The 26,583-nt window shown below is 39.7% G+C and overlaps 1 protein-coding gene across 2 annotated transcripts in view; it reads left to right on the top strand.

The window, feature by feature from the left end:
* The window catches only part of RELN (reelin), a 278,635-nt gene that overhangs the window by 43,322 nt on the left and 208,730 nt on the right, over nucleotides 1-26,583 (top strand). For both annotated transcript variants that reach the window (XM_038155700.1, XM_038155699.1), the window contains exon 2: nucleotides 3,114-3,224. In XM_038155700.1, coding sequence (XP_038011628.1) covers nucleotides 3,114-3,224 — 111 coding nt within the window. The remainder of the gene's footprint in view (nucleotides 1-3,113; nucleotides 3,225-26,583) is intronic.

Below are 26,583 nucleotides of genomic sequence, written 5' to 3'. Positions count from 1 at the left end.
GTTGTTCCAAAATGCATTTCTTGGGAAGATGTTCTCAGTCCCTCCTGCTGGACTATTTCAAAGCAGTTGAGGCCTTCATCTGCACTGTGGGTTGTGTGCTGCCATCCCTGGTGTGAGGAGTGGGACAAGGGGAGTCAGGATCCCTGCCTGTCCTGGAGCAGCAGCCGGGAGGGCTGGCACAGGGGGCTGCTCTCTGAGGGGTGGCATGGTCCAGCACACCCCTGCCCAGCCACTCATGCCCAGTGACAGGAAGGTCTCCTCACTGCTTCACTCACCAAACTCTGCTCCCAAAGAAGGGTCTTGTGGAGGATGGGGCAGTGCCTGCTCGGGCTTGTAGATGTCACCTTCTGCTGTGTGGTCCCTTGGGTGCCATGGGGCAGCACTGGGGCAGTGCCAGAGCCCCCCTTGCCCGCCCAGCCCTGGCTGCTCTGTGTCCTTCCAGATGTTTCCCAAAGTCCCAGTGGGTCCTTGCTTCTCTAGTGCCAGATATTTGACATCAACTACATATGGCATGAGCCAGTGTAAAGGCACAAACAAAGCCTGGTGGAGGGAAACATCTTGTTCTTTTGGAAGAGGAATTTAGGACCCCACAGTAACAACCCCTAGCCCCTATGTAAAATCACAGTCCTATTGCTGGGCTGTGCATTAGCACAGCTTTCCTGTTCTTGGTCATTATCACTTGGCATACTGTGTGTTTTCTTTTATTTTATGGGAATTTGATGTATTTCAACAGTGGGTAGGAAAAAAAATCATCACTGAGAATGTCGTGATTAATTTTTTTCTCTTGAAGAACTGTGGAATTATTCTGAAATGTATGACACGTGTGTAATAACAGCCTAGTGCTCTGTTTTTAAAAAATGTGCTAGAGGCCTTGTGCAGTTTCCCAGAGGCTTAATGAGGGAGCCATACTGTGTTGGAAATTTTTCAACAATAAAAATTGACCTATTACATGCTTATGTAAAATGAGGGTTGACAATCACACAAATATGTCCAAAGTCAAATACAGGCATTGTGAAATATCACTTCTTTCCCACAGAGAAACTGGTCACCTGTTCACAGTAGGCTTTTGCATTATATCCTATCCAGTAAAAAATAAGATGCTTCCCTACAGGGAAACAAAATGGCAGCAAAGTACTGGCCCAGTGCCCTTCTATCAGTGCTTTTCACTGACTCTTTTGCCAAGTCTTCAAAAATAACACATAGGCATACTTTTCAACATATGTTTTGCCTCTCTGCTGGATTAAAGGCATAAAGGGAAGAAAAGGTCATGTATTTATTCACCACTTCATCATCAAATGCAGAAAAAATTCATTGTTTTCTTGTTTGATTTTATTTTGCTCTCCCTAATACGTATTTTATTTTAAAAAAATCTAGAATCTTTTGCTGTTCTTTTAACATGTATCAGAAGTAGCCTGTTCTTTAAAAATGAACATATGGCTCTGAACCTGCATCTGAATTCAGGGAAGTGCCTATTGCAAAACACTGAAATTTGGAGTCATGGGAGCAGACAAGTTGGATTCAGGGTTTATTCAGTGTAGTATTGAATAATCAAAGAAAAAAAGATAATTAAATACAAATAGTTGAAAAATAAATTTAAACATGGTAATTACTGCTCCTCTGCTCAAAGTAAATTAAGCTACTGTCAACATTTTAATATTTTTTTAAAGTATTAAACACAAATTTTAAGCCAAATGTGTACCACAGAGGCAACACTGACTTTTAGGACTTAAAAAACCCATTAGTTTTCTGTTGAATGTGTATCACCAATGAATGTCCTAGCAGTCACCTTGGAGTACCTTGCTTCATTTTCCTGGCCAGTCACTTGGCTCATGATGTCCCCAGCAAAAGAGGGAAATACAGGGAGGTAGAATGTGATTTAGGAGTGATCAGAGCTTGTCCCCAGCAAAAGAGAGAGAGCATACAGGGAGGTAGAATGTGGTTTAGGAGTGATCAGAGTTTATCAGCAGTCCCTGACAAGCCCTGATCTCTCCAAGTTAAGGAAATAGAAAGGATTGAGGTATGAAGCAGATTGAGTGTGGTAACTGAGGTCTGGATGCATCTTCAGTGTATGAGGCTACAAGTCATAAGACTCTTCTTCAGCAGAGACAGCTTTTTGTTGTTTTATTGATCTTCACATGGCTGGTGACTGCCCAGCCCTCTGGTTTGTCAAGGTCTCTCTGCAAGGCCTCTCTGCCTTTGAAGGAGTCAACAGCTCCTCCTGGTTTTGTGTTGTCTCTGGTCTCGTTCAGTATCCATTCCAGTCCTGTGCCCAAATCATTTATGAAGATGTGGAAGAGCACAGGGTCTGGAGAGCCCAGGATGGAACCCTGTGGAACCCCACCAGGTCCCCAGTCTGATGTCACCCCATTTACTGTAACCTTTTGTGCCCAACCTGTGAGTCAGTGGTGTGTTTATCCAGCCGTGTGCTGGACATTCTGTGCAGAAGGATCTTGTGAGAGACGGTATCAAAAGCTCTGCTGAAATCCAAAAAGCGTACATCAGCTGGCGTCCCTTGTGTGGTTACCTTGTCAAACACACCAAAGTATGAACATTAGTGTGTACAAAAATTGAATAAATATTGCAATAATTGTCAATTCTAATAAAGAATGTATAGATTCCAATGTTATTCATAGTTTCTATTTGGATGTTTTCTGCTATTACTTAAGAATCTCTTAAAAATGCACTCCTGAGCTGTTTAAATACATACATCTGTAATGTCTCAAATGATATAACTTAAATGTGTAATACTACAATAAGCATGATAACCGTAACTTGGCACTCTATTTAGATCCAGAAAGAACAGTACTATAATCCTGGTTATTTCATTGTTTTTACTACAGTTTAATGTCTGGACAATTGCTTACAAGCCCTATATTCCAGCATGTTATTTTCTAACTCATTGTGCATTTCATGAATACCGTTAGTTTATGCTCCTGGCAAAGGCAACTTCCCAAGCACCAACTGAAAGTAAAAGTAGCATAAATATTGGGGAAATTCAGATGGTTTCACTGGACTGTATGGTGGGGTCTCATTCAACAACAAGAGCCTGCTCACAGAAAATGTAGAGGATCTCAACCAGAATACTTACACATATTTTATTTCTCTCATTTCAGTGACTATTTCGACAAGTACCTTCTTTGATGGCTTACTGGTAACTGGGCTCTACACATCTACCAGTGTTCAGGCTTCCCAGAGTGTTGGTGGTTCCAGTGCTTTTGGATTTGGTAAGTCCAGTGTAATTTACCTTCTGTAACACAGGGTAATGAGTACTTGGTTGTACAGAGGACATCAGTAGCAAGACAATTACTGGAACAGGTTAATTTAGACTGAGTAATCAATAATACATGGAAGTCAGTGGGAGTCAATGAGATAAAGCAGTGGCAGCTTTTGTTGCCTCTTGTACCATCTTCACCTTTGCTCAGTCCTGGTATTAGTATGCTGAATAATATAAATTTTAAGAAAAGCCTCGGCAGATAAATTGTTTTAAGCAGCCATTTCTAAATTGTGTAACATTTTGTATAAACTAAAGCATTTAGCCCAAAGCCTCTAAGTGTTTCTTGGACTGAAAACCTGTTTCCTTTAAGCTTATGTCAACCTACTTTTCCATTCAGTTAATAGCATCTTCCTTAAAACCAGAATGCTGGTCAAGGTATTTCATACAACCAATTATTTACCATGTCCAAAAAGCAGAATTGTAGTAAAAGGGATATGACAGGCTTTGCAAAATTATCATGTATTTCAGGTTCTGCTGTAGCCCTCAGCAGTAGCAGCTGTGCTAGAGGACTAATATTTTTTTAATAATCCTTTCTAAATTTGTGCAAGTAATTGAAGCTATACCTTCTGCAGTTTGTTATATGGTAGCATTTTTTTTATATCCTTACAAATAATAGCAAGAATTGCATTCCTGGAATTGTAGGAACTCAGTGACCCTAACAAGCAATCTGTGGTGAAGGTACAAAAACAGGTACCAGTCATATGGGACACCAACTGCACTGCACTTGCAGTAGTGTGTTTAAATGTTTTAATTTTAATGTTAATTTGTCTGCTTGGGCCAGAATTCAGTACTTTCTTCATAATAACCGCTCATGGTACTTACTTTTGTTATAAAGCATGTAGAGCATGAGTGGTCTGGGCATTTGAGGGTCATCCAGCAGGCATACATTTGCTTGTAAATCAAAGAATGTAATGTAAATAGCACATTATTTAAAACTGTTCTGAGGAGTAATTTGGGAAGGGCTTTGTTCTGTGGATAGCACCACAGTTCAACCTCATTCTGCTCAGCCTTTCAAAGGGAAGAGCATGGCTGGCACAAGTGCTTCATGCCTTGTACAAAAGGCACTGAAATATTCTCTTTTCTGGAAGAATTTGTACTGCTGTTTCTCCTTTCCCACTGTACTGTTTACAGGATGAATAGAATCTGATGGAGTAAGCAAGACAGAAAGAACTTACCAATGTGAAATTTCTGGGATGGTCAAGTCACTGGCAGGATATTACCTTGCTGTAAATCAAGTGTTTGTGTCATTGGGAGATCAGGGCAAACTCACAGGGCAAAGTATACAGGTCATGTTTAATTACAACTAAGTATCTAAGAATAACAATTAAGCAAAATTTTAAGAACCTATATACTTCTGTGCATTTTCAAAGAATGTCTGTATTTTTCCCTAAATGTGTATCTTCATTTGTAGAATAAGGGTGTTCCAGTTGATATTTTATTGAGACAGATGTTAAAGTAACATGTGATGTATGACAGAAAAAACAACGTGGCCATCTTTAACTTGCCAAAGGTCATTCTCCAGCTCTTGATGTGTTACTTTAACCATTCTGTCACTGTAAGATAACCAGCAATTAAACTGGTGACACGTGTGTTCTGTATGCAAAAGAAGCTCCAAGCCTACAAGCTGGAAAAATACAAAAGCCCAAGTGATGCAAAAAAACAGTCATGCAGAGTTGGAGCTACTTCGTTTTGCTCATCAATACAAATTCTGAAATATCATGCCTGGGGAGATCTGATGCTCTGTCTTGAGCATGCTTCCATCTATGTTAGAGATAAATTGCTGCCATCTCTGAAATTTTTTTAAATTTAGTTTTCTGTGGGTAAACTGCAGGGTCAGTTGTGTTACAGTGTTAGTTAAAATATTTTAAATACAGGTCTTAATTTGCTGTTTTTCTTTGCTATTTCCTAAGCTTGTATATATATTGGAAAAAGAAAAAAAACCAATCTGAATGTTTCATAACATATTATACTCTTGTGCTATGTCTTTGAAGTCACAGTAAAAAATCAACAGTGAAGGAAAAATGGCAATGGCCTTCAAATGCATTTTTATATGAATCCTTAATCTACGATATACTGATGGCTCCCAGGACTAAGAGCAACAAAAACTTTTCCTATCTCTACTTTGCAGTGAGAGATGAGAAAGCTGGACTCTTCCAATAGGCATTTAGCATGTAAATGATATCCTTTTAAAAATTATTTGGTAGTTTAAAAAAGTAGCAATAATTTAAAATCTACCATTTTCAGTAGAAAAATAGAGCAATGTCCACAGTATTTAATATGCTGTTTAGTTAAATAGTAGGTGGGAGTGACATTGTTTTGCTTTCTGAAGAAAACACAAAGCACTTTCTCTAGAAACTCCGGATCCATCAGTTGTGTCATCATTTTCAATCAACAAAGAAGCAGTTTCTCCTTTGAGGCAATTGATTGTGATATTCAGGTTTAGCTTGCTGGAAATTATTATGTTTTTTTAATGTTGAGGACTAGTCAGGTTCAGAGACCTCAATTCAAAGATCCATGTGGCTTATCACAGATTCGATGGGGGTTGAGGGGCAAAGCTGGGCCTTTAAAAGCTGAAGATAGTAATATTCTGAAATTGGGTTGATAGTGGTTGCTTATGGTGCAGGGAAGAATATTTTTTCTTCCTTGCAGTATTACCATTGAAATGGTCTTGTCTGTCTCACACAGGAGGTCACACTAGATTATCATAATCTTCCAGACTGCCCAACAATTTGAAGTCTCCCTAGCACACACATATTGTCTCTTCTGTGCTATGAGCCACTGTGTTGTGACTACAATTATCTTTTACCAGTTTAGGAAGTTACTTGATGGAGATGCAATCATTGTCATTATAACAGTTAACCATGTCAAGAAGCTTTGAAAAAAAATGATAAAATATCTTATATTCTTAAGGTTATGGTTTTTCCCTCTTCAGTACATATTGTATAGGAAAATATGTAGTTCCTTATTTCCTGACATGAAGCTTGTTGAAATTTTTATTTGGGAAAACTTGTAATGATTTTTTGGAGAGAAACGTGTGAGTTTTTGTGTATAAAAATTAATAGTAGTTTTCTCCCAGGGTGAACCATTTTCTGGGTCAGGTTAAGGTAAAACTAAAATTGTAAAGCTAGAATTAGAACTGGGATCAAATGTTAATGTGTTGAAACTTCCCTAAACCAAGCTGGGGAGATCCTTTAGCAAAAAAATTATCTTTAAGAGTATCTTTTAAAAAGAATGTTTCTTTTTTCAATAGACCCCTTGATACAACAGATACTCTCAGGTGCATCTCTTCAGTGTCATTTCCACTCTCCTTTCCTGATGTGCGTACATGAAAATGTTCCCACATCTTTCAGCGTTGATGACTGATGGGCAAGCCCTCCCTTGTCTCCTCCTTTCACATGCCACACTGGTAGCCCTCAGTTTATTCACACCCTGTCTGTCTCTGGAGACACATTTTGGACTTCTGTGGGATCTCTTTATCCATCAGTGCTTTTTTCTTTCTTCTGCTTTTGTCTCTGATGATTCTTGTTGGTGTTTGGCCTTTTTTTGACTGCTTGGGTCATCTGGTTGTGCTCTGGAGTTTATCAGCCCACCAAGACTCATCTCCCATGACATTACTTAGGGGCTCTTACTGCTTGGATTAGTCCAAATATTAAAGAGGAAAGTGGGAGGCAGGAGTACTAAAAAAATATTAGTAAGCTACAAATGTGGTGGTGGGTCTGGTGGGAATGATTGCTTGCAAACGAGAGTGAGGATAAATGGTTTGGTGGGTGATAGGGGAACCACTCTGCAGCTTGGCAGAAGCACCAAAATACCGCGTGGCTCCTCCAAAGCCGTGTGCTCTGGAAAGCAGGGAGCAGGGAGCAGGGAGCAGGGTATCATTCCTCCAATTACAGGAGAAGATTACAGCCTAATCCCTCAGCAGCGATAAGGAGCACCATGAGCTGAGGACCCGAATCTGTCTCATCACACAGGATGATCCTGGTGACAGGCTGGCTGAGCAGACACATGTGCTGGGCTGTGACATCAAAGCCTGCCTTTGACCTGCCACTCACACTGCATCTTCATCCATTCCAGCTCTTCCCAAGGCTTTCTGGCTCCCTGGTAGCTTTCCACTTGATGAATACATGACAAATTATATTTAAGTTTGGTGTATTTAGGTTCTTACAAACTACAGTGGGACACATGAGCCTTTCTAGTTAAGTCACCCTAATTTTATGCAAAATCATAATGACTACACTGATGTTTACCTTTTAGTAAATGTGGAATTAACAAGTAATTTCATGATAACATTTTTATGTGCATTAACCTTCCAATCTAAATTGCAAAGGTCCTCTTGGAAGTCTGTAGGTTCTATTATAGTGGAGATAGTGGACTCCAAGCTCTGATTACATTGGAAAGTGTTGACATAGGCCTAATTGGATAGCAGAAATTTTTTGTTTATAGTCTGTGTAGGTTTAAACAACTTGTAATTTGCAATTTTTTAAAACAGATAACTCCACTCTACTGTGAGGTCATAAACTCCTCATTAAATTTAGGTTTTGTTTAACTGTATGGGCTACTTTATAAGAAACTAGGAGGGTGATGTTACCTGGAAACATTTTAATGCCTGAACTTGCATCTTCTAGAAAGAAAAAAGAAAAAACCTAGAAGATGAAAGATGATGTTGCAGTATTTTCTCTTTTGCGATTCTTTGTTTCTATACCACGAAGGTGATCAAACATATTTTAAGTAAGACATTGACTCTCTGGGATTTAAAAGAATGAGTAGTTACAAATAATCTTTGAAATGTGGTGAATAATACTTTTCCTAGAGGAAATCCTGGGAAGAACAATCACCAGATATAATGTAATGACACTTAAATTCTTGCTTTTTACTATTCTATTGCCTTTTGACAGGATTAAAGCAGCCCTCACATAATCCTTCACTGAGTATTTTGCTTACATATGTGACTGCATAGCCAAACAAAACCCCCTCTCACTTTGTAGAGAAAGGATCATTTTGATCTGGTTCTGTATGGGTTGGGACTAGGGAAAAGGAAAAGAGTGGTTTCCAGGTCCCATATCCCTTTTGGCTCTGAGCAGCCTTAGGGCAGAGTTGCTGTAGGCAATGCTGCCAGGTGCTGGTTTCACCTCCAGAGGAAGAAGCAAAGAGGGTGCCTGGGTGGCTGAGCGACACCCACAGGGTCATCTCCAAGGGGGTACCACAGACAGAGCACCCCAGCTCTGTCAGCACATGGGTCCGGACCATGCATTGGAGGCATCCGAGGCTCCTCCTGATCCTGGAAGGGATTTGTGGTTTTGAACTGTCAGAGGCTTGGATTTGGCATCAGTTTATGCTCAAACACTGATGCTTCTGGGACAATGTTTTGCTTTCAGATTTTGACATATAAAGGAAAATATCCCCCACTAACATTGTGAGATGGAAAAAGGCCAACTGTTGCATTTTCTTGTTAGGTGAACCTATAAAATCGATCCCTCCTGCTCAGTCTGTCTCTCTGTCACCACTCTAAAAAGTAAGGAATAGTCGGTAAATGACAACTCTTGAAAAAAGTTTTCAGCTATGTACATGCTACCGATCTTGAAGTGCAGTTTTGTAACTTACTGAAATTGCTGCAGATCCCTGGTTTATTTTGTGACAAGCCAAATGGGCTCCAGGACCCTCCCTTCACACCAGAGATATTTGCCAGAAACCAAACAGATGGTAAACTAGGAAGAAATGACCCTCGGCATTCTCATTAGAACAGTTGGGGAAATTTTAATAGGCCCCCATTTGCCTTGTGCTGTATCTAATACCCTTTGAACTGCCACTTTTTTTTACTTTTTTTTTTTCTTTGTTACAAGTCAACTACTGCCATGTATATTTTAATAGGGATTATCAAATACAATTTGCCCAGAAGATGTAACAGCCCTCCGCTGCTAATTAGCAAAGTTTAAATAGTCACTGAGTTCTGGAATAATTGGAAAGAAACAGTGATTTTTCTGCCAATGTATAATTACCAATTAACAGGAAGATAAAATATCTGTATAGCAGTCATATCTTGAAGAATTTGCTAACAGTCAATTAAGCAGTCAGTTGATGCCAAACTGACATTGGTCAAGAAAGTTTACATTTGAGTTTTAAGATACTTCCACCTACAAATGGTATGTAAGAAAACCATAATGATGATTAAACTTTGAAAGTCTCTGTGTCACGACGTTTAATTACTACTTAATCGTCTTCATGGCCAAAAGTTGACCATTTCTGCAAGTGATTGACTGTCATATGTGCTTTGTGGAAAGGGTTTTAGCTTTATTAATACAACATATATTCATTATCATGGCATAGGCAGTAATTACCCATGCTTGCCTGGCAAGGAACTGCTGAAGTATTTTAACTGCTGAGGAAGAAAATTCCCCACATGTAGTTGGATAAGGCAGACACCAATGCCCTGAGGTTGGAGGAACAAGCTAACTGGAGAGGGAGCCTAAAGAGAAAATACTTAAAGTGGCCTAGCTTCTGTCTAGTTTCATGCAGTCCAGTCACCTTGAACACCTTCATCCTTCTCTGCAACTACTCTGTCAGGTTTGTCTAACTCCAGCCATGGCAGCAGCAGCAGCTCTTGGACATCAAAATCCAATTTTGCTTACTCTGTTGAGAAGTTCTGAGTTAATCCACAATTTATTTCAAAAATCTATGTAGCATTATGAAGATGACCTTAAAATACTTCAAGCTTTTAACCTTTTAAATATACCTGTATCTCCTGCTAGCATTTGTGTGGTGAAGGCTGAAAAGGAGAATGAACCTCCTTAGAGGGTGGCACAGGTAACATTGCTCGTATTTGTGAGCTCTGAATAGTGGGTGCAGGTGAGTGTTTAATTCTACAGGCAACACTTAAGGCTTTGCAGATGAGATTGGGGTGATGACTGCACTGGAGACACAGAGGAGCATTTTCCATGTGCCAGTGCTTACAAAGGGGCCCCTGGAGTTTTTAAACTGGAAAATGCCTTTAGAAATACTTTTGCACAGCCAAAACTGGAATGCTAATTGAAGTGTTGGGGCCAATTATGGTCCAATTTAGCAAGTACTTTTATTCAGTAGTGATGTTTTTTTCAGGTCTTATATAAATCCATTTTTTTCCCCTGGGTGACCAAAAAATGGTATGGGGAAAAGCTAGAGAATAATTGAATTTTAATGTGAATTTCTCAATTGCATCCTAATTTTTTATAAAATGCATGTAGTAAAAAAACTGATGTAAAAGTTTTTGATCTAATCAGTGTTTTTGCTATACCTCATACCTCTGAGAATATTCCTGATTCCAATAAGGTAAGGATCTAATTCAAAACATATTAAGACATTGAATATTCATTGTGAAAGGTTGGTGATTTTTATTTATACTAATATTTATTGAAAGTAATTTGAAACACTTTTTGAACTGTGCAAATTATAAGTTCTTTTAATAATGGAAAATAATATATAAATAGGTACACACACCCCCATCTATGTAGACATATGCATTTATTCCTCACTCTCCTTTTTCATCCTGATTTCAAGCACCATGCTCAACCAGTGCTCTTTACTGTTACAAACAGTAACTCTTTGTAACAGTGCTGTTAACAAACATGTTCCAAAGTTTCATTTTTTGTTAAAAAGCTGATGCCCATTGGGGGGGTGCTGGTCCACAGCCAGCTGACCATGATCAGTGTGTGCCCAGGGGACCAAGGAGGCCAAAGGCATCGTGGCTTGTATAACCAGCAGTGTGGCCACAGGACCAGGGCAGGGATTGTCCCCCTGTACTCGGCACTGGTGAGGCTACACCTCAAATCCTGTGTTCAGTTTTAGGTTCCTCAGTACAAGAAGGACATTGAGGGGCTGGAGAGAGTCCAGAGAAGGGCAACAGAGCTGGGGAAGGGTCTGGAGCACAAGCCTGATGAGGAGCAGCTGAGGGAGCTGGGGGTGTTCAGCCTGGAGAAAAGGGGGCTCAGGGTGTGACCTTATCACTCTACAACTGCCTGATGGGAGGCTGTGGCCAGGTCAGAGTCAGTCTCTTCTCCCAGACAACAACTAACAGGAAAAGGAGAAACAGCTTCAGGTTGCACGAGGGGATGTTTAGATTGGGTATTAGGAAAAGTTTGTTCACTGAAAGAGTGGTTAAACATTGAAAAAGTCTCCCCAGAGTAGTGGGGGAGTTACTATCCCTGGAAGTGTTCAACAAGTTATTAGATGTGTCACTTTGTGGGCATGTTTGTTTAATGGGCATGTTAGTATTTGGTTAAAAGTTGGACTTGATTTTGGAGATGTTTTCTAACCATGATGATTTTACAATTCTAGATCTTGCCTTAAAATCCATCTTCTCTGCCTTTATAATGAGTAAATCACTCTTGTTTGCTGTTGATTACAGAAATGTCAATGTATGACATCAGTTCTCTTTTGTTACTGTTTTATTTTCTTAACAATAACATTTGTCCTATTGTTCACCCACTAGACAGTGTGCTCAAAAGCAAGGACTTTCTTCTTTATTTTTCGGTACAGACATGCTGGCACAATACAACCCAATCCTTGCTGTTCATTACTGTTATTATAATACAGATAATAGTGCAGAAAAGTCAAGGAAAAATGAATTAAGCCTTCATTGACAGCAATAACAGTAACAAAATACTTTATTCTCCAAAAGATGTTGTCATTGTGCTTTGAGAGCTGCATTCAGCAAGATTGACAGGCTGGAGTTGCATGGCAACTTGTAGTAACAGAGAAGTATCTTTAATAAAGTAGGGGAAAAGGCCATCATCTAGAAATTTAGGGCCATCTTAAAATTGCATTCTCTGTGTGTGTATGCCTCAAAAATAGATCAAGTTCCCATGGCTGCATGAACTTCACCCTGCCATTGTGCCTGCCTCCATCGCCTCCTGTCCAGAGCCTGGTGCTGCACTGCCTCACTGTCAGGTGCTGTGCTGGGAAGTCATTCAGAGCCCCTTCTCCTGACTTCCTTCTTGTGCCAGGCCTATTATTTTCCTTGTATTTTTTCCTTGTATTATTTTCCTTGTATTGCTTGTCAGGATCTGATAGCATATTCAAGCAAAACTTACTGAGCTCTTGGACTTCACCAATTAAGATGCACTGAAGCCTCTTGCAAATGTGAAATGGTATTGGAAATTGTTTTTGTCATAACTTTGAAGACAAGTTTGTAAACTAATTTCTGGCATATTATGACAAACAAATGTCATCAGACTGCTTCCCCCTTATCTGCCAATTTACCACATTTTGAAGTAGAGTTGATTATATGTGGTGAAAAATCAGGCTTAGAGGAAAATGGAGCCCTCTGTTAAATCCTGCTCATCACCTGTCCTACCAGCTGAATTCACTGTTTGCTTGTCTCTTGTCAGTGTTGTGACTGATAATCATTTGTGTGTTTTCAGAGATGGTTCACAAGAAAAATCTGCTCCAAATCTGCTAAAAGGAATATCCAAATTTTTCAGGAATCTACCAGTGAAAGGTGATTGCTGTTTGTACAGGGTTGCATCTTTATTGGGTGCTAAAAGATGTGAACTAGAGAAGGAAGTTCCCAGGTTCTTGCTGGCAATGAGAGCAGGGCCAGCTCCTGTTGGGGCACAGGAGGGCAGGGCAGAGTCCCCCCACGCTGCTCCACCTCAGCCATCACCAACACTGTTGGCAGGTGGAGAGGAGGGATTCTGCCTTTGCATGGACAAGGTCATTCCTCTAGCCTGTGCCACAGCTAAAAGGGCTATTTGCTGACAACCGAGCTTAGAAAATTTGGGGTTGGTTTGAAGTGAAATTTGTCAAGTATCTAAAATGCACTTGCCTATGAGTGAGCATCACCTCACAGGAGCCTGTGAGTCCAGCCATTCTTGCCATAAAATCCCCAGGAAGAAAAAATGCAGATCTTCACATGAAATCTTTACTCTTTGCAGTAGGGTTGTTGTGCCGTTCTGCTCTGCTGGATTTTATTACCAAATGAAGTCCGCAATTCCAGGGTGGTCATGTCAGTCTGGGTGTGGCTTTGCACCTTACTTTTTAAAGTTTTCAAAAGAGAGGGAGAAAAAAAAAAGATGATTTAAAATTTCTTCAACAAAATATGTGTGTAATATTTTAATAGTTAGTCTGCTGCTTGAGTTTCATTATTTTTGGTGGCGTATTAGACATAGTGTCATTTGGACACTGACTTTTGCTTCTGAAAAGAAGGAAAATGTATCTTTTAGGTCAAAATAGTGACTTCAAGATATTGAAAGCCTTAAGTAAGGATTTATTTAAATTTATCAAATGAGTCAGCTTACTGCAGTTCTTGTCTCATTTCAAACCTTAGGAAAAATAATGCAATTATCAAAATAGGTGCAGTTTGTAACCAAAGCCGTTGCATCTTCATAAGGCTTAGCTTGAGCTGTTTGAGTGCTTGATGGAAAACAACCTTTAGAAGAAATCCAGTAGATACACAAGTAGTCAATGTAGGAAAGTAAAGATACTTTGATACTTTGCAAGTGTATGAGAAGGTTGGATTTTTTTTTCCAGTTAGCATCAAATTAAATAGCTGACTGTTGAAATGTGGTGTTTTGGGAAGATGTGATGTTGTTCAAAGCCCTTTCACTGAGGTCTAGTTTATTTAAATAAAACTATTTAAATAATTACTTGACAAGGCTATTTTGGCAGCATCACAGCAATTGATGAAACATTTTACATAGCAGTTTATTAATAAAGTCAGTATTTTTCTTCTCTGTCACTCTGACATTTGCTATATGTCTGTTTCTGGACTAGTGACACAAATATTTTGTGACACTGGAGTCATACTCCAGTCATACGCCATCATAGTCACCCTGACAGTCTCTGACATGCTGGAAGGATGATGTAATTATTAGAAGGCTGAATCAATAAATGCTGACAGCATCAGCTCTTAAGATGAAGACTATGAACATTAAAAATGTCTAGATTAAAAAAAAAAATCTTTAAGAACTGTTTCTTCCTGCAAGTTTTAATTTTTAGAAGGATTAATTTTAAATTTTTAATTTTGGTATGAATAGTGAATTTCCTGAAATATACCATCTGCTTGCTCAGCACATGTATACATTAAGCTTATCATTTTCTCTCCCTGTAACTGTAACTTTGCTATTTTTAGATACCATAATGAAGGTCTTGGTAGAGATTACTTCTTGTTATCTACTGATTTAAATTTATCACTGAACATGTAATAACTAATATCACAGGCAGTAGTGACCACCCAGTAGTCATAATTCACTCAGACAGGCAGCTTTGTGATAACCTTTGCTTAAGGAGGGCAAAGATGTAATGAACTCTTTTAAAAACCTTCAGTCATAATCTGCCAAGAGCTCAACCAAATAAACTGGAATGTGCTTTAGCTACAATTTTCCCTGAGACTACCAAAGAGGCGTATTCTGGCTTCTGATGAAAGTTTGGGTAAAGATTAGGCATGAGTATGGAATTCAGATTTACCCTGAAGAATTTATCACATATATGTGATAATCTAAAGGACTTTTGCTTAGCATGGGACAAACAAATGTTTATTTGTTCTCTCTGTTTAAATATGCTGAGCAGGATATGTAAAATTCAGTGAGATTCTCTATTCTGGAAACATTTATGAGGAATTTAGTTACTGATTTTTTTTGTTTGTTTGTTTTGTTTTTAAAACCAGGAAAGTTTTTTCTGTGCTTTACTCCTAGTTAGATCTCCTCCTGTTTCTGAGCATCTTTCCATTAGGGACTTCATTTTTGCTGTGTATAGCTTGGGGACCTTGTCTGGCTGGCTCAGGCATTCACATACAACCATGCCTTCAGGTGCCCTGTTTTCCAAGGACTGATTGAAATGCAAAGTACTTCTGGAGATGCAATTTTCTGATGCTCACTGCAGTTCATCCAGAGGAGTTTTGAAAGACATCTGTCACAGTCAGTTATTGCAGGGTGTTGTGGTGAGCACTTTTCACAAAAAAACCCCTCTAGATTCAAGGAACTCATAGGGATGGGACAGATTGGCTCATGGAGACTGAGGGACTTTGTAGACTAGAATATTTCACTACAGAGGATTTTGATTTAATAGCACATGAAGCATTTTAAATTTAATTTTTTGGGATGCTCCCTAGAAATCTAGTTTTTAAGGTCTAAGCTCTCGTCAGAAGAGATATATAAAGTTTGTTAGAAGTCTGCAATAGACCATGAGAGAAAGGCTGTCTACTTCAAGTATGTTATGAGACTATTAAAAGTTTAATATGAAGAAGTTGTTGGCATGGTATCTCTGGCCCAAAGCAGAGGGCTTCCATCTGGTAAATCTATGATCACAGAGTCATCGTAGAATGGCCTGGTTTGGAATGGACCCTAAAGATCCAACTGCTCCTGCCACAGGCAGGGACACCTTCCACTAGACCTAAATGCTCAAAGACCCATCCCACTTCGCCACAGACATTTACAGGGGTTGGGAAACCGGATCTAGTGTCTTACCACTCTCAGCAGCAAAGAACTTCTTCCTAATGCCTAAACAAAACCGACTCTAAGTTTGAAGCCATTCAGCTTTTTCTTGTCACTATATGCCCTTGTAAATATTTTCTCTCCATCCTTCTGGTAGGCTTGATTCAGGTATTGGAAGGCCTCCATAAGAACTACAGGGAGCCTTCTCTTCTCCCGGCTGACCAGCACCATTTCTCTCATCATGACTTCATAGGAGCAGTGCTCCAACCCTCTGACCATTATTTATGTGCCTCCCTGGGACTTGGTCCAACAGGTCCATGTCCTTCCTGTGCTGAAAGCCCCCAGGCTGGCTGCAGCACTGCAGGTAGGGTCTCAGCAGAGCAGAGGGGCAGAATCCCCTCCCTTGCCCTGCTGCCCACACTGCTGGGGTGGCAGCCCAGGACACGTTTGCCTTTCTGGGCTGCAAGTGCACATTGCTGTCATGTCCAGCTTTTCTCCCTTCAGCCCCCGCAAGTGCTTCTTGGCAGGGCTGCTCTCCATCTGTTCATCCCCCAGCCTGTACTGACACAGGAGGCTGATTAATTACTTTAGTTAATATCCAAAGCATAAACTTACAAATCGGTCAGAAGGAATGGACTACGGTGCTTGCCCTTTCAGTAAAATGCTAATAAAACTCTGGATAAGAGCCCTTCCTGCCCCTTCCCCACAGATGGGCAAGGTCAGCCTACAACTGGTTGATTTTCTTTGGCGGGTGGCACATGGAGATTGCAGGTGGACACATGTCCCATGCCATGGGCTGACCGACCTCCACAGGGTGTGCGGAGCCAAGACTCGTCTCTCATGCGCAGGCACGTCTGCATTGTCTGCGCCTGGGGCCGAGTCCCACCCTGCCTTTTCTCCTTCTGAGACTCAGGGCATTGTCTGGTTTTGGTAACAAACAGCTTTGTAGTTCAGCCTTGGGAATAGCTAAAGTGCAGGGCAGCTACAGCATCCTTTAAACACAGCTTTGAAATTACATGGAGCAACTTCTTTTTTTTTTTAATGTAATAAGTGAATTTATTTAAGTGAAATTGTATTTAATGTCACCCTATTGGCACAGGGTGAGAAAAAGGAGGAAAGATTACTGTTAACACAATCTGGTTTCATACTGGCTGTGGAATTTGCGCTGTTGCAAACCCTCTGAAGTACTTTCTAAAAAGCTGGTGTAGAAGCGTCTCGCCAGGACAAGTGGCTTTTCATGCATTGTCTTATTAACTCACATTTGAGGGGTTCTCATGTGTATTTAAAGGCTGAATTCCAGTCTCTAGGGAGTGACTCAGAAAGCATTTAATTTTGAACTGAATTCATTTGCAGTTTCCAACAGAGGCATCTGCTGACCAGTTATGAGAGGGTCTTGGTTCTTCAGCACGACCAATTGTAATCTTGTGGCATGCTTTATTTTGAGTCTCCTGAGCTTATACTAGGTCTTTTATTATGAATGAAATATAAATATCTTCAAAAGTAATGCCAATAATTTTCAAAATCCCACCCAAATATGAAAATATGTTTACAACTCACTCAAGTAGTGCTCACTTTCTTGAATCATAGTCTAATAAAATTTAGTAAAGATCCTGTTCTGTGTTTATTTTCATTGTCTTTTTTAATTGAAAAAATATTCCTCCTTTTTTTAATAGTGAAGGAAAATATATCATATTCCTACTACTTTATTTGTCACAAACTTCCCCCCCCAAAAAAACATCTTGAAGACAAGTACTTGCACCAGAGGAAAAAAACATGAACTCTGGAGCAGTTCAAAATGGGATATAGTCAAGTGGATATTTTCAGTGGAAATAATTGCAGGCATGCTTTTCTGGGTTACATAAACCACATGAACAAAAACCATTGCTTGTGTGAATAATAATAATAATAATAATAATAATTAATACATTGAACTATATTATTTTTATTGTTATTAAATTAAAACTGAACTCATTAAACTTAATAATAATTCTAAACATGAGGGAACTTGGACTTTAAATCCCCATCCATCTTATTTACAGTTTGTTTCTTGAGGTCTTTGGTTGGGTTTTATTTTAAATGGAGTCCTACAGCTTTCAGAGCAACAAAGTGAGAAGTTGTCAATCTAATTAGAGCAGGCCTTCAAGAAGTAGTAGGAAGGTATAAGTAGTTTAAAAATTATTCTAATACAAGGGGAAATAGCTTAGAGTCTTCATAAGATTTTGTATTTTTGTGCCCAGAAGACAAATAATAAATCTGAAGGGTTTCAGGAAACCAGTGTAATGAAATGACCTTTTATTATAAACACAAGGAGTTTGGAAAACAATGAATGACCATACCGCAGCTAGATGCTGTTAAAGCATTTTTTCATCACTCCACATGCAACAAGAAAGGTACTTGCAGCAGGAGTTATTTAAACAAGGCAGACAACATTAAGCTGAACCACTGTTACTCAATGCTAACCTGACTTTGTAGCTGAAGCAATGTTTCCTGCTCACATAAAGTACAAGAGAAACAGTGAATATTCTTTTTATATCCAGGTAATTCTTGTTTTTGGCAGCATGATCTAAATACTGCCTTTTTGTATATGAACCTTGGTACATGTCTGCTTAACTATGGCATTTTCAGTGTAATTTGAGCTTTGCTTTGGAAAAAATAAATGAGTGATTAGTTTTTAAAAGTACATTTCTAACATTAAGAGAAAACCTGGAGACAGGGCTGCTTTTAGGTAGATATAATTTTCTAGTTTTTAAGAGAAGGCAAGTTATTAAGGTAACCTCAGGGCTTGGTGGCAATTTAAGCATGATGTTGGTTTCAGCAGGCCCTGCAGTTTGGGGTGGTTTGGCCATTTTGGCACATGATCCCTGTGGTGCAAGGGAACCATCATCAGGAGGGACCCTTTCAGTTTGGCTCTGGTCCCTGGTGCTGCAAGAGCTGTGACAACGACGCTGTAGCTTTAATGTGTGTGGATTTAAGCTCCATCTTAAAGCTGGTTATAGTCATTTATCTCATAAATTCCTGTTGCAAAATTGTTTCAATGCTTCATTTGCCTAGTAATTAAAAAGGATCTAAATTAGAGTAAATTTATTCAAGTCCAGTTTCAACCCTTTGTTCTTATACCATGGTTGTCTTTTGGCTTAAACAGCTCCTTTACAACCCTGTGATATTTAGTGATAGCAGTCATCCTCTCTCTAAACAAGCTCTTTCTGTCTCCTTTTGTGACATATTTTACATTCTTCTCATCATCCTAGCAGTCCTTCTCTGCAGCTGCTCCAGCCTAAGTTAATCTTTTTTGAACACAAGCGTTCATAATTGCGCACAATAATTGAAGTGATGTCTTAGCAGTACTTTACCAGCACCGTACTAATACCTCCCCCATCGTTACTAGAAATAATTGAGCTGATGAATTCTAGGGCAGTGTTTGTCTTTTTTCACACTGGTAGCTTATTTTCAAACAGTGGTTGACTAATGTGAACGGAGCTTTCTCCTCCTTAGTAATTTCTAGCTTATAGCTGAAAGTATTCTTGTTATTATCTAAAGTGCATGACCTTACATGTTCTACCAGAAGTAAAGAATCCACTTTGTGTACTTCTTTTCCCAGTCATTAATCATACTCTGTTTAAAAATGTGCCTAATTTCTAATTTTAATGTTTCTCCTTTGAACTTCCAGGAGCTGTTTCTTGCTGTGTCTTTAGTAGTGTATCTAAAAGTCCTTTATGAGGGGATATTTTCTTCAGGTTAGGGTAACTTATCCACTGAAATCAAATCACTTTTAAAATTTGATAAATAATTTATAACCTACAGATATTGAACACTGAGGTTTTGGTGTAAGGAAAAAAATTATATCTAAGCAGACGGTATAAGACAGATTAGCTTTTTTTCCTAGACTTTGGCAATCTTCAGCTTCCTTCTAAAATTGGGAACCCCAGCAATATGTGTTCTTGTAGCCTCAGTTCCCAGAATCATAAAATGGTTTGGATTAGAAGCAACCTTAAAGATCAGCTGGTTCCAAACCCCTGCTTTGAGCAGGGAGACCTTCCACTAGATTGGGCTGTTCAAAGTCCATCCATGGCCTTGAACACTTCAAGGGATGGGGCAGCTGCAGCTTCTCTAGACAAATTGTTTTAGTGCCTCACCACCTCATAGCAAAGAGTTTCTTCCTAATATCTAGTCAAAACCTTTTCTTTCCGTTTGATGCCATTCCCCCTTGTCCCATCACTACATGCCCTTGTGAAAAAAATTCCTCTCCATCTCTCTGTAGGCCCCTGTAAGGTTTTGGAAGGCCACTATAAAGTCTCCCTGGAGCCTCTTCTCCAGGCTGAACAATCCTAATTGTGTTTCATGCCTCTAATTAATCATTTTGTGGCACTCCTTTGGACTCACTCCAGCAGGTCCATGTTCTTCTTTTGTTGTGAGCCCCAGATCTGGATGCAGCACTGCAGGTGGGGTCTCACCAGAGGGGAGCAGAGGGGCAGAATCCCCTCCCTTGCCCTGCTGCCCACATTCCTTTTGGTGCAGCCCAGGATACCTTTGGCTTTCTGGGCTGCAAGTGCACGTGGCTGGGTCATGTTCAGCCTCTCATCCAGCAGCATCCCCAAGTCTTTCTCCTCAGGGCTGCTCTCAATCCACTCTCTGCCCAGCCTGTGTTTGTGCTTGGAATTGCTCCCATGCAGGTGGAGGCCCTTGCACTTGATCTTGTTGAACTTCATGAGCAACTTCATCCTCCAGTTGAGGGAGGTCCTCCTTAGGACCCCTGGATGCATTTCATCAGGTCCCATAGACTTGTGCACTTCTAGGTTCCCTAGAGGGTCTCTAACCTGACTTTCTCCTGCAGCAGATGGATCTTTGTTCTGCCAATCCCTGCCTTTGCCTTCTGCCACTTGGGTCGTGTGGCTGGAACACTGGCTAGAGAAGACCAAGGCTGTGGCACCAGTCCTGTAATCATCTCCTGGTTCACCAGAGTGACAGAGAGTGTGTCAGGTTGGCAAAAGGTGACTCTGTCTCTCAGAAGAGAGTTGCCTACTGATATCACCTGCCACCTTCTCTTACTGGCTCTGGTAGTTGCACAGGGAGCAAATGGGGCTGCCTTACTCAGTTCCAGCATCAGTCCTGGTGTGGTGGGTCTGTTCTCCTCAGAACTGCAGGGCTGTGAGGCTGCTCTGCAAGGGCACCTCAGGCCTTAGGTGAAGTGTCACCCTCCTGCAGGTCCTTGCTCTTGCAAGTTTCCTTGTTCCTACAGGACTGGGGGAAGGGGATGGACGGGGGATTGTTTTGCTGTTTTTAAACAGTTGACCAAATAATCTGTTTGCCATGTTCCATGTGCCTAACCTGACTCACAATTTGTTCCCACCTGGCCAATGTTTATATCATTAAGAAGTGTCACACTTGGTGATTTCAGATCTTCCAGATTTCTGATAAAAAATCCTGACTAACATTTCATGACAATAGTTCTGAAAGTGCTATTTAGTGATGATTTATAAGGGACAGCTGGCCTAAGGGATTCAAGTGCTTAATGCCATAAACTTATGATTTTTTATTGTTTGGGACCACTTTTGAATATAGAGATATTGTATTTTTAACTAAAGTGTCTCAGGAAAGACTAAAAATGGTATTTTGAAACTAAATTAATCAAAGTTGAACATTAAAATAAAAGTTTCAGAATATTCTGAAAACAAAAGTATTATTTCAGTGAAATCAGATTCTATTATTTTTCTGCTCTGGTAATTAACAATGGAGAAGAGTAGCTATTATGTGAAATTCCATCAGTTAAACAAAAATTCACTTGATTAATGCATGCAGAATAATACATGTTAGTCAAAGACTGTTTTCCTCTGAGATCCCATTAAAAACTTGATCAAAGTTTAATCACAACATAGGCCAGTTATGTTCAGATGACACTGAAAACAGCAAGGCTTTCAAATAATGGGTATGACACAAAGAGAATCAACAATTGTCATGAGCCAAACTGGAATTCTGCAGATTTCAGCCAAATGGCTGAGCAACACAGGGAAAGGTGCTCTTTTAGTGATGGTACATTGTCATGAAATGACATTTTTCATTCTTTGTGGGTCATTTTATTTCCAGAAGTCACCCGAGGATTTGAAAGGTTTTACCTTTGCTCTTGGTTTTGTGAGAAAATTGATGACAGAAAAAATTCTGACCAATATATGCTGGATTTTGTGAACCCTGAAGGTTTGCCTTGGAATTGGCTGTTTGATATTTACCTCTCTCCCTTTCTTCTCAAGAAGGAAGATGAAGATAGCTCTGTTCTGCAGTCCTGTCATGGGGACTGTCATTTGAGAGCTACTTGAGGACAGGGATATTTGAGGTCTACAGACAGTGTGGAAGCAGAGCAGAAAGAATGGGATGGTGCAGAGGTTGAGGGGAAGGATGTTTGCTGAAGCAGTGGGAGTGAGGAAGAAGTAAGCATGAGACCAGAGCAATTACCTGTTCAAATGAAGCTATTTAAATCAAAGTGTGAAAAATTAACCCAAGAACTCAGATGTTGAGTTTGGTATGAGTTTTTACAAAGTGCATAAAAAGTTTGTAAATCTGCCTTCCATTCAGTCAACACTCCTGGAATGTGCTGCAATGGGTGGCATAGCTGCATTTTTTAATTGAATGTAGCACAATCCATTGGTGGCCCTTTAGAAAGGAGTGAAGAATAGGATGTTCTTTCTTTGAATAGTTATAAGGAAGAACTTCATGACCATGCACATTAGAGTTCAGTAAAGCTCCATGGGAAAAGCATAAGGCTCAAAGCAAAAGTACTGCTATTCCTGCTTAGACCATCTGACCAAAGAAAGGCTTTCCTTCAGGAAATATCCTCTGGACAGATGTCTCAGAAGTTCTAAAATAAGATTTTCTATGGTATACTGGATTTTAAGAGGTATTTTATGCACAAAAAATGAGTACTGATGTAACAACAGGAGCTCCAGGAAGGAAGCTGTGATCAAACTGGTATATTCTCTAGCAGAGATCCAATTCTAACAGGATAAAGCCATCAGATACTGTAGTAGCTGATTCATTTTTCCTGTAAGAAGACCTATACTGGTGTGGAGCATACTTATATCTACAACCATGCTTGTACAGATGTAGTCATTTAGCTATTACTTTCTTGTCCAAATGGTCTGACACATTTCAGGCTCAGCTTTGAATATAGCCATACATTCATTTTTTATGAATAAAACATCACATTAAAACGATCCCCCTTCAGCAGCAAAGATTTGTCTTGAAGGTTATTTTCAAATTTTCTGTACTAATATAGCATCTTTTTGTTATCTTCATGATTTCAAAGCACACCAGAGAGCACAAAAACCAACCTGCCCACCCACTACTGTTCAGAGATCGATCATGGCCTCTCTTCAATTCCACCTTTTTGTTATTAATGTTCTTCTGGGACCAATTTTCCAGCAAATCTTACTTTTTTCCCACTTTGAAAGCAAATGAAATTTACTGAGATAGCTATCCCTAATGGCATGTTTCTCCTGAAGTAATCCATGTTACATCTCATTGAAAATTGCAGTTTGCACAGAGTGAGTAGAACTAGGCAAAAAAAGATTTTAAAATTCTGAATGCTACATCTTCAGTGAATATTGGGAATTTGTTTCAGCTCACAGGCTGTTATCTCCATCAAGAGACCTTTTTTTGATAATACAATAAAAGCTGACTTCTAGCAAGAAAAAGATTTCTTTCCTTAATTTTCTTGGAAATAGTTATACTGGAGGGCTGACTATGGGGATCACAATCTTTTTGTTGTATATATTAAGTTTTTGCTCTCTGCAATCCTTATTATCAAGGAATTCTTGAAAACTGAATGGGACATAAGTTATAGATAGCTTTCTGTGGAGCCCATCCCAAGCACCCATCTCTCCATGTTGTTTATAAAAGGACTGTAACTGTTTGCTCTGTGAGGACTCCCTCATTATGCATTTAAAGTTCAAGTGGTCTGGGCCCATCCCGTGGGAGTTATCCGGGGCTCAAGTGTTTACTCAGTTTTTACATAAGTTTTACAATTTAATATATTCTTATCAGTAGCTGATGTAAATTGAAGTGAGCTGAAAGACAATTTGGAGCTGCTCACAGGAGCCTAATTGTTCAGAAAAGTGACTTCAGCATACCCAAACTTAACTATCTTACAATAGCTGGTTCAAGTGGTATAAGTTGTTGGTATGGGTTGGACAGATCTGTGCTTATGTCATGAAATGTCAGGGTTTGTGTGTGATAAAATGCTTTATTTCCTTAATTTGGTATTTTAAAGGATCTCTTAAATGTACCATTTAAGAATGAACGCGGCAAAAAGAAGCGTTCAAAAGCTGGAAGATCATATTGCATGTTTTTGGTCTTTCCATTATCACTAAGTCTCTATGGCCATCTTATTGAAGCTTAGATGTCGTTTCCAAAGAGCTATCTGTACTTTGTACTACGCTGCATACACCTCTGTGCAGAATAATAAAACTGTATCTATCACCCCAGAAAAATAACACATCCATACGCACAGCACTGGCAGCCCCGGAGCTTTTGACATATTGCCAGGACAGCCTGCAGCTCCACTTGTGCAGTGCTTGTTTTCAAAACATTTAAATGCAAAATAGGTGAAAAACTAATGATAGAAGTTATTTCAAAGGGAAGTACAGGGATTTGTTGAGATAAATTGCAAAATAAAGGCCAGGCAGCGTTAGAAGTGTGGAGTACATAAATTCATTACAGCACAATTAGTGATCACAAATATTATACAATAAATATTTTTGCAGGGAGCAGGACACAGGCATTCCCCAATCCTCCATGTTTTTGTGAACTTGTAGACATGTAGCTTGTTCCCTGGGTGGCCACCATGGTGCTGTCTTCAGCCTCCCTCTGGAATGGCTCTGTCACCCTTTGGATTCACTTGTATGGCATGGCTTCAATCTACCCAAGAAGCAGTTTAAGCAATGCAATATCCTTCCTCAATGGATGATTTGGAAACTGCACAAAGTATGCTCTGTTAGTCAGGTTTAGGATGCCACATTCTTTCAGATCAAACTATTTGGCATATTTGGCCCATAGTTGTAGATCTGTGGGAAACTCCCTAATCTATGCAGATTTGGTAAGCATTTATTTACCAGAAATATCCTTTTATATACTATTTTATCAATCAGTGGCAGGACCCAGAAGAACCATCTCCATTCATAAATCAATAGATGCTATCCAAGAAAACCAGTGCCAGCTTAGAGAACATGGACATGTGGAGAAGGACTGGGAGCTGATGAGAGCTGATGTTAGAGTGTGCAAGAGCAAAGACACAATTGCAAAGTATCTGGAAGTCCCAGAAGAAAACACCTCAATTAGCATGCGTGGCAGGGCTGAGATTAATGTAAATTAGGAAACCTTCTCATTTTCCAAACTGCTAATCTGCCTTGAACAGGAAAAAATATATTTGAGACCTTGAGATGTAAAGTTAAATTTCTCCCTGAGTGAAACACACACTCTTTTTTTGTTGCAAAACAATACTGAAGGGGTGAACGTCCCAACAGACCTGCAGCTCTTCAAGGTATTTTTCTTTTTAAGGGCAGATTAGCACATCGAAAAGCAGAGCCATGTTTTATCTTTACATTTTTGCCTTCTCTTTATACATTAATGGGACTGCAGCTCTCTAGTGTAAGTCCCTTGGGTGTTACTTTGACTTAGCATATTCTTTAAACCCTTTTTAAATCCACAGTAAAATCTTGGAACATTTATCCGACTACAGCCTCAGTGGGGGGCATCAGCTGGGAGAGGCGAGCTTTCAGCTAAGTGTTCATTCATGGAACTGAAGCAAGCAAGTTTTAAGACTAAATTCAAGCATCTAGCTGGTGCAATGGGAGCGCCCAGGATGCTCGGCTCACACTCACACCCCACATCTGGAGTCCAAATATTTTTTCCATTTCCATCCCAAATTCTAAAATGCAACTCAGACCTTCTTACGCATGATCTTTAGTTTGGTGGTGTCCTCATATTTCCACAGGTCTGGATAAAGCTTTCTTCTTTTCAGCAAAACCATGAGTTGATTTGGGAGTCATGTAGTAGAGAGCTCTGCACCCTATTTCTGTAGCACCCTTAATTTTCATGCATGTTGTTACATTGGCTGCTATCAGATGAGCCTTGATTAGGATTCAGAGGTGAATATTGTATTCCGTTTTAATTTTGTTTTCCCTAAGTGCATAGGACACCAAGCGCAGCAGGGGCTGCAGCTCCACCAGGTGCGTGGAGCAGTGAGCGTCATTCTGGGGGACACAGCCCTGCCTCTGGGCCAACCCAACGCCAGCTTCATGGCAGCACCCCCAGGACTAAATTTTAAGATCCTATATTGAACATTAAATGACTGCAGGAGATCAGCATTGACCATTTAGTCATAAACTGCTCTTCTGAGGACGCAGACTCCAATAACTGCAGTATTTTTCCCCAGGAGTTTTGGTTAACATTGACTGACAGTTTATAAGAGGGTTACTGTTCTTGGTAGATTGCTTTTATTTTCCTGTCTTATATCTGATCTGGAAGTGCTTTTACATGTTGAGGGTTGATGATGTTTTGTCTAGCAGTAAGTTTCAGGCAAAGGAATGAAATGTAGCCTTTCTTTGCATTCTTGTGATTCTTGACTGACTGTGTGTGGTGTCAGATAGAAACAAAACTTCAGTGTTACAATTTTTGCTTATGGTATACATGTCTTAATACATACCATATGGCAGAGGACAATGCATCAGGTTTTTTTTCATGGGTGACTTTTTTGTCACTAGAGTAAAAGTAGTAATGTGGGAATGAATTAGGAAAATAATTTGCTTCCCTTCTGAGCTTGCTGGCTGTGATTATTTTTGCCTCCTTTGGTGTGTAGAGCTTTGTATTTAGATTTTGTTTCCTGAAATTTTTTGCTGCTGCTCATGTTACTTAGCTTGAAAT

Source organism: Motacilla alba, chromosome 1A (genome assembly GCF_015832195.1).
Source record: "Motacilla alba alba isolate MOTALB_02 chromosome 1A, Motacilla_alba_V1.0_pri, whole genome shotgun sequence".
NCBI classification, from domain to species: Eukaryota; Metazoa; Chordata; class Aves; order Passeriformes; family Motacillidae; genus Motacilla; species Motacilla alba.
Note: the sequence above shows the minus strand (reverse complement) of the source record. Positions and strands in the feature narration are given on the sequence as shown.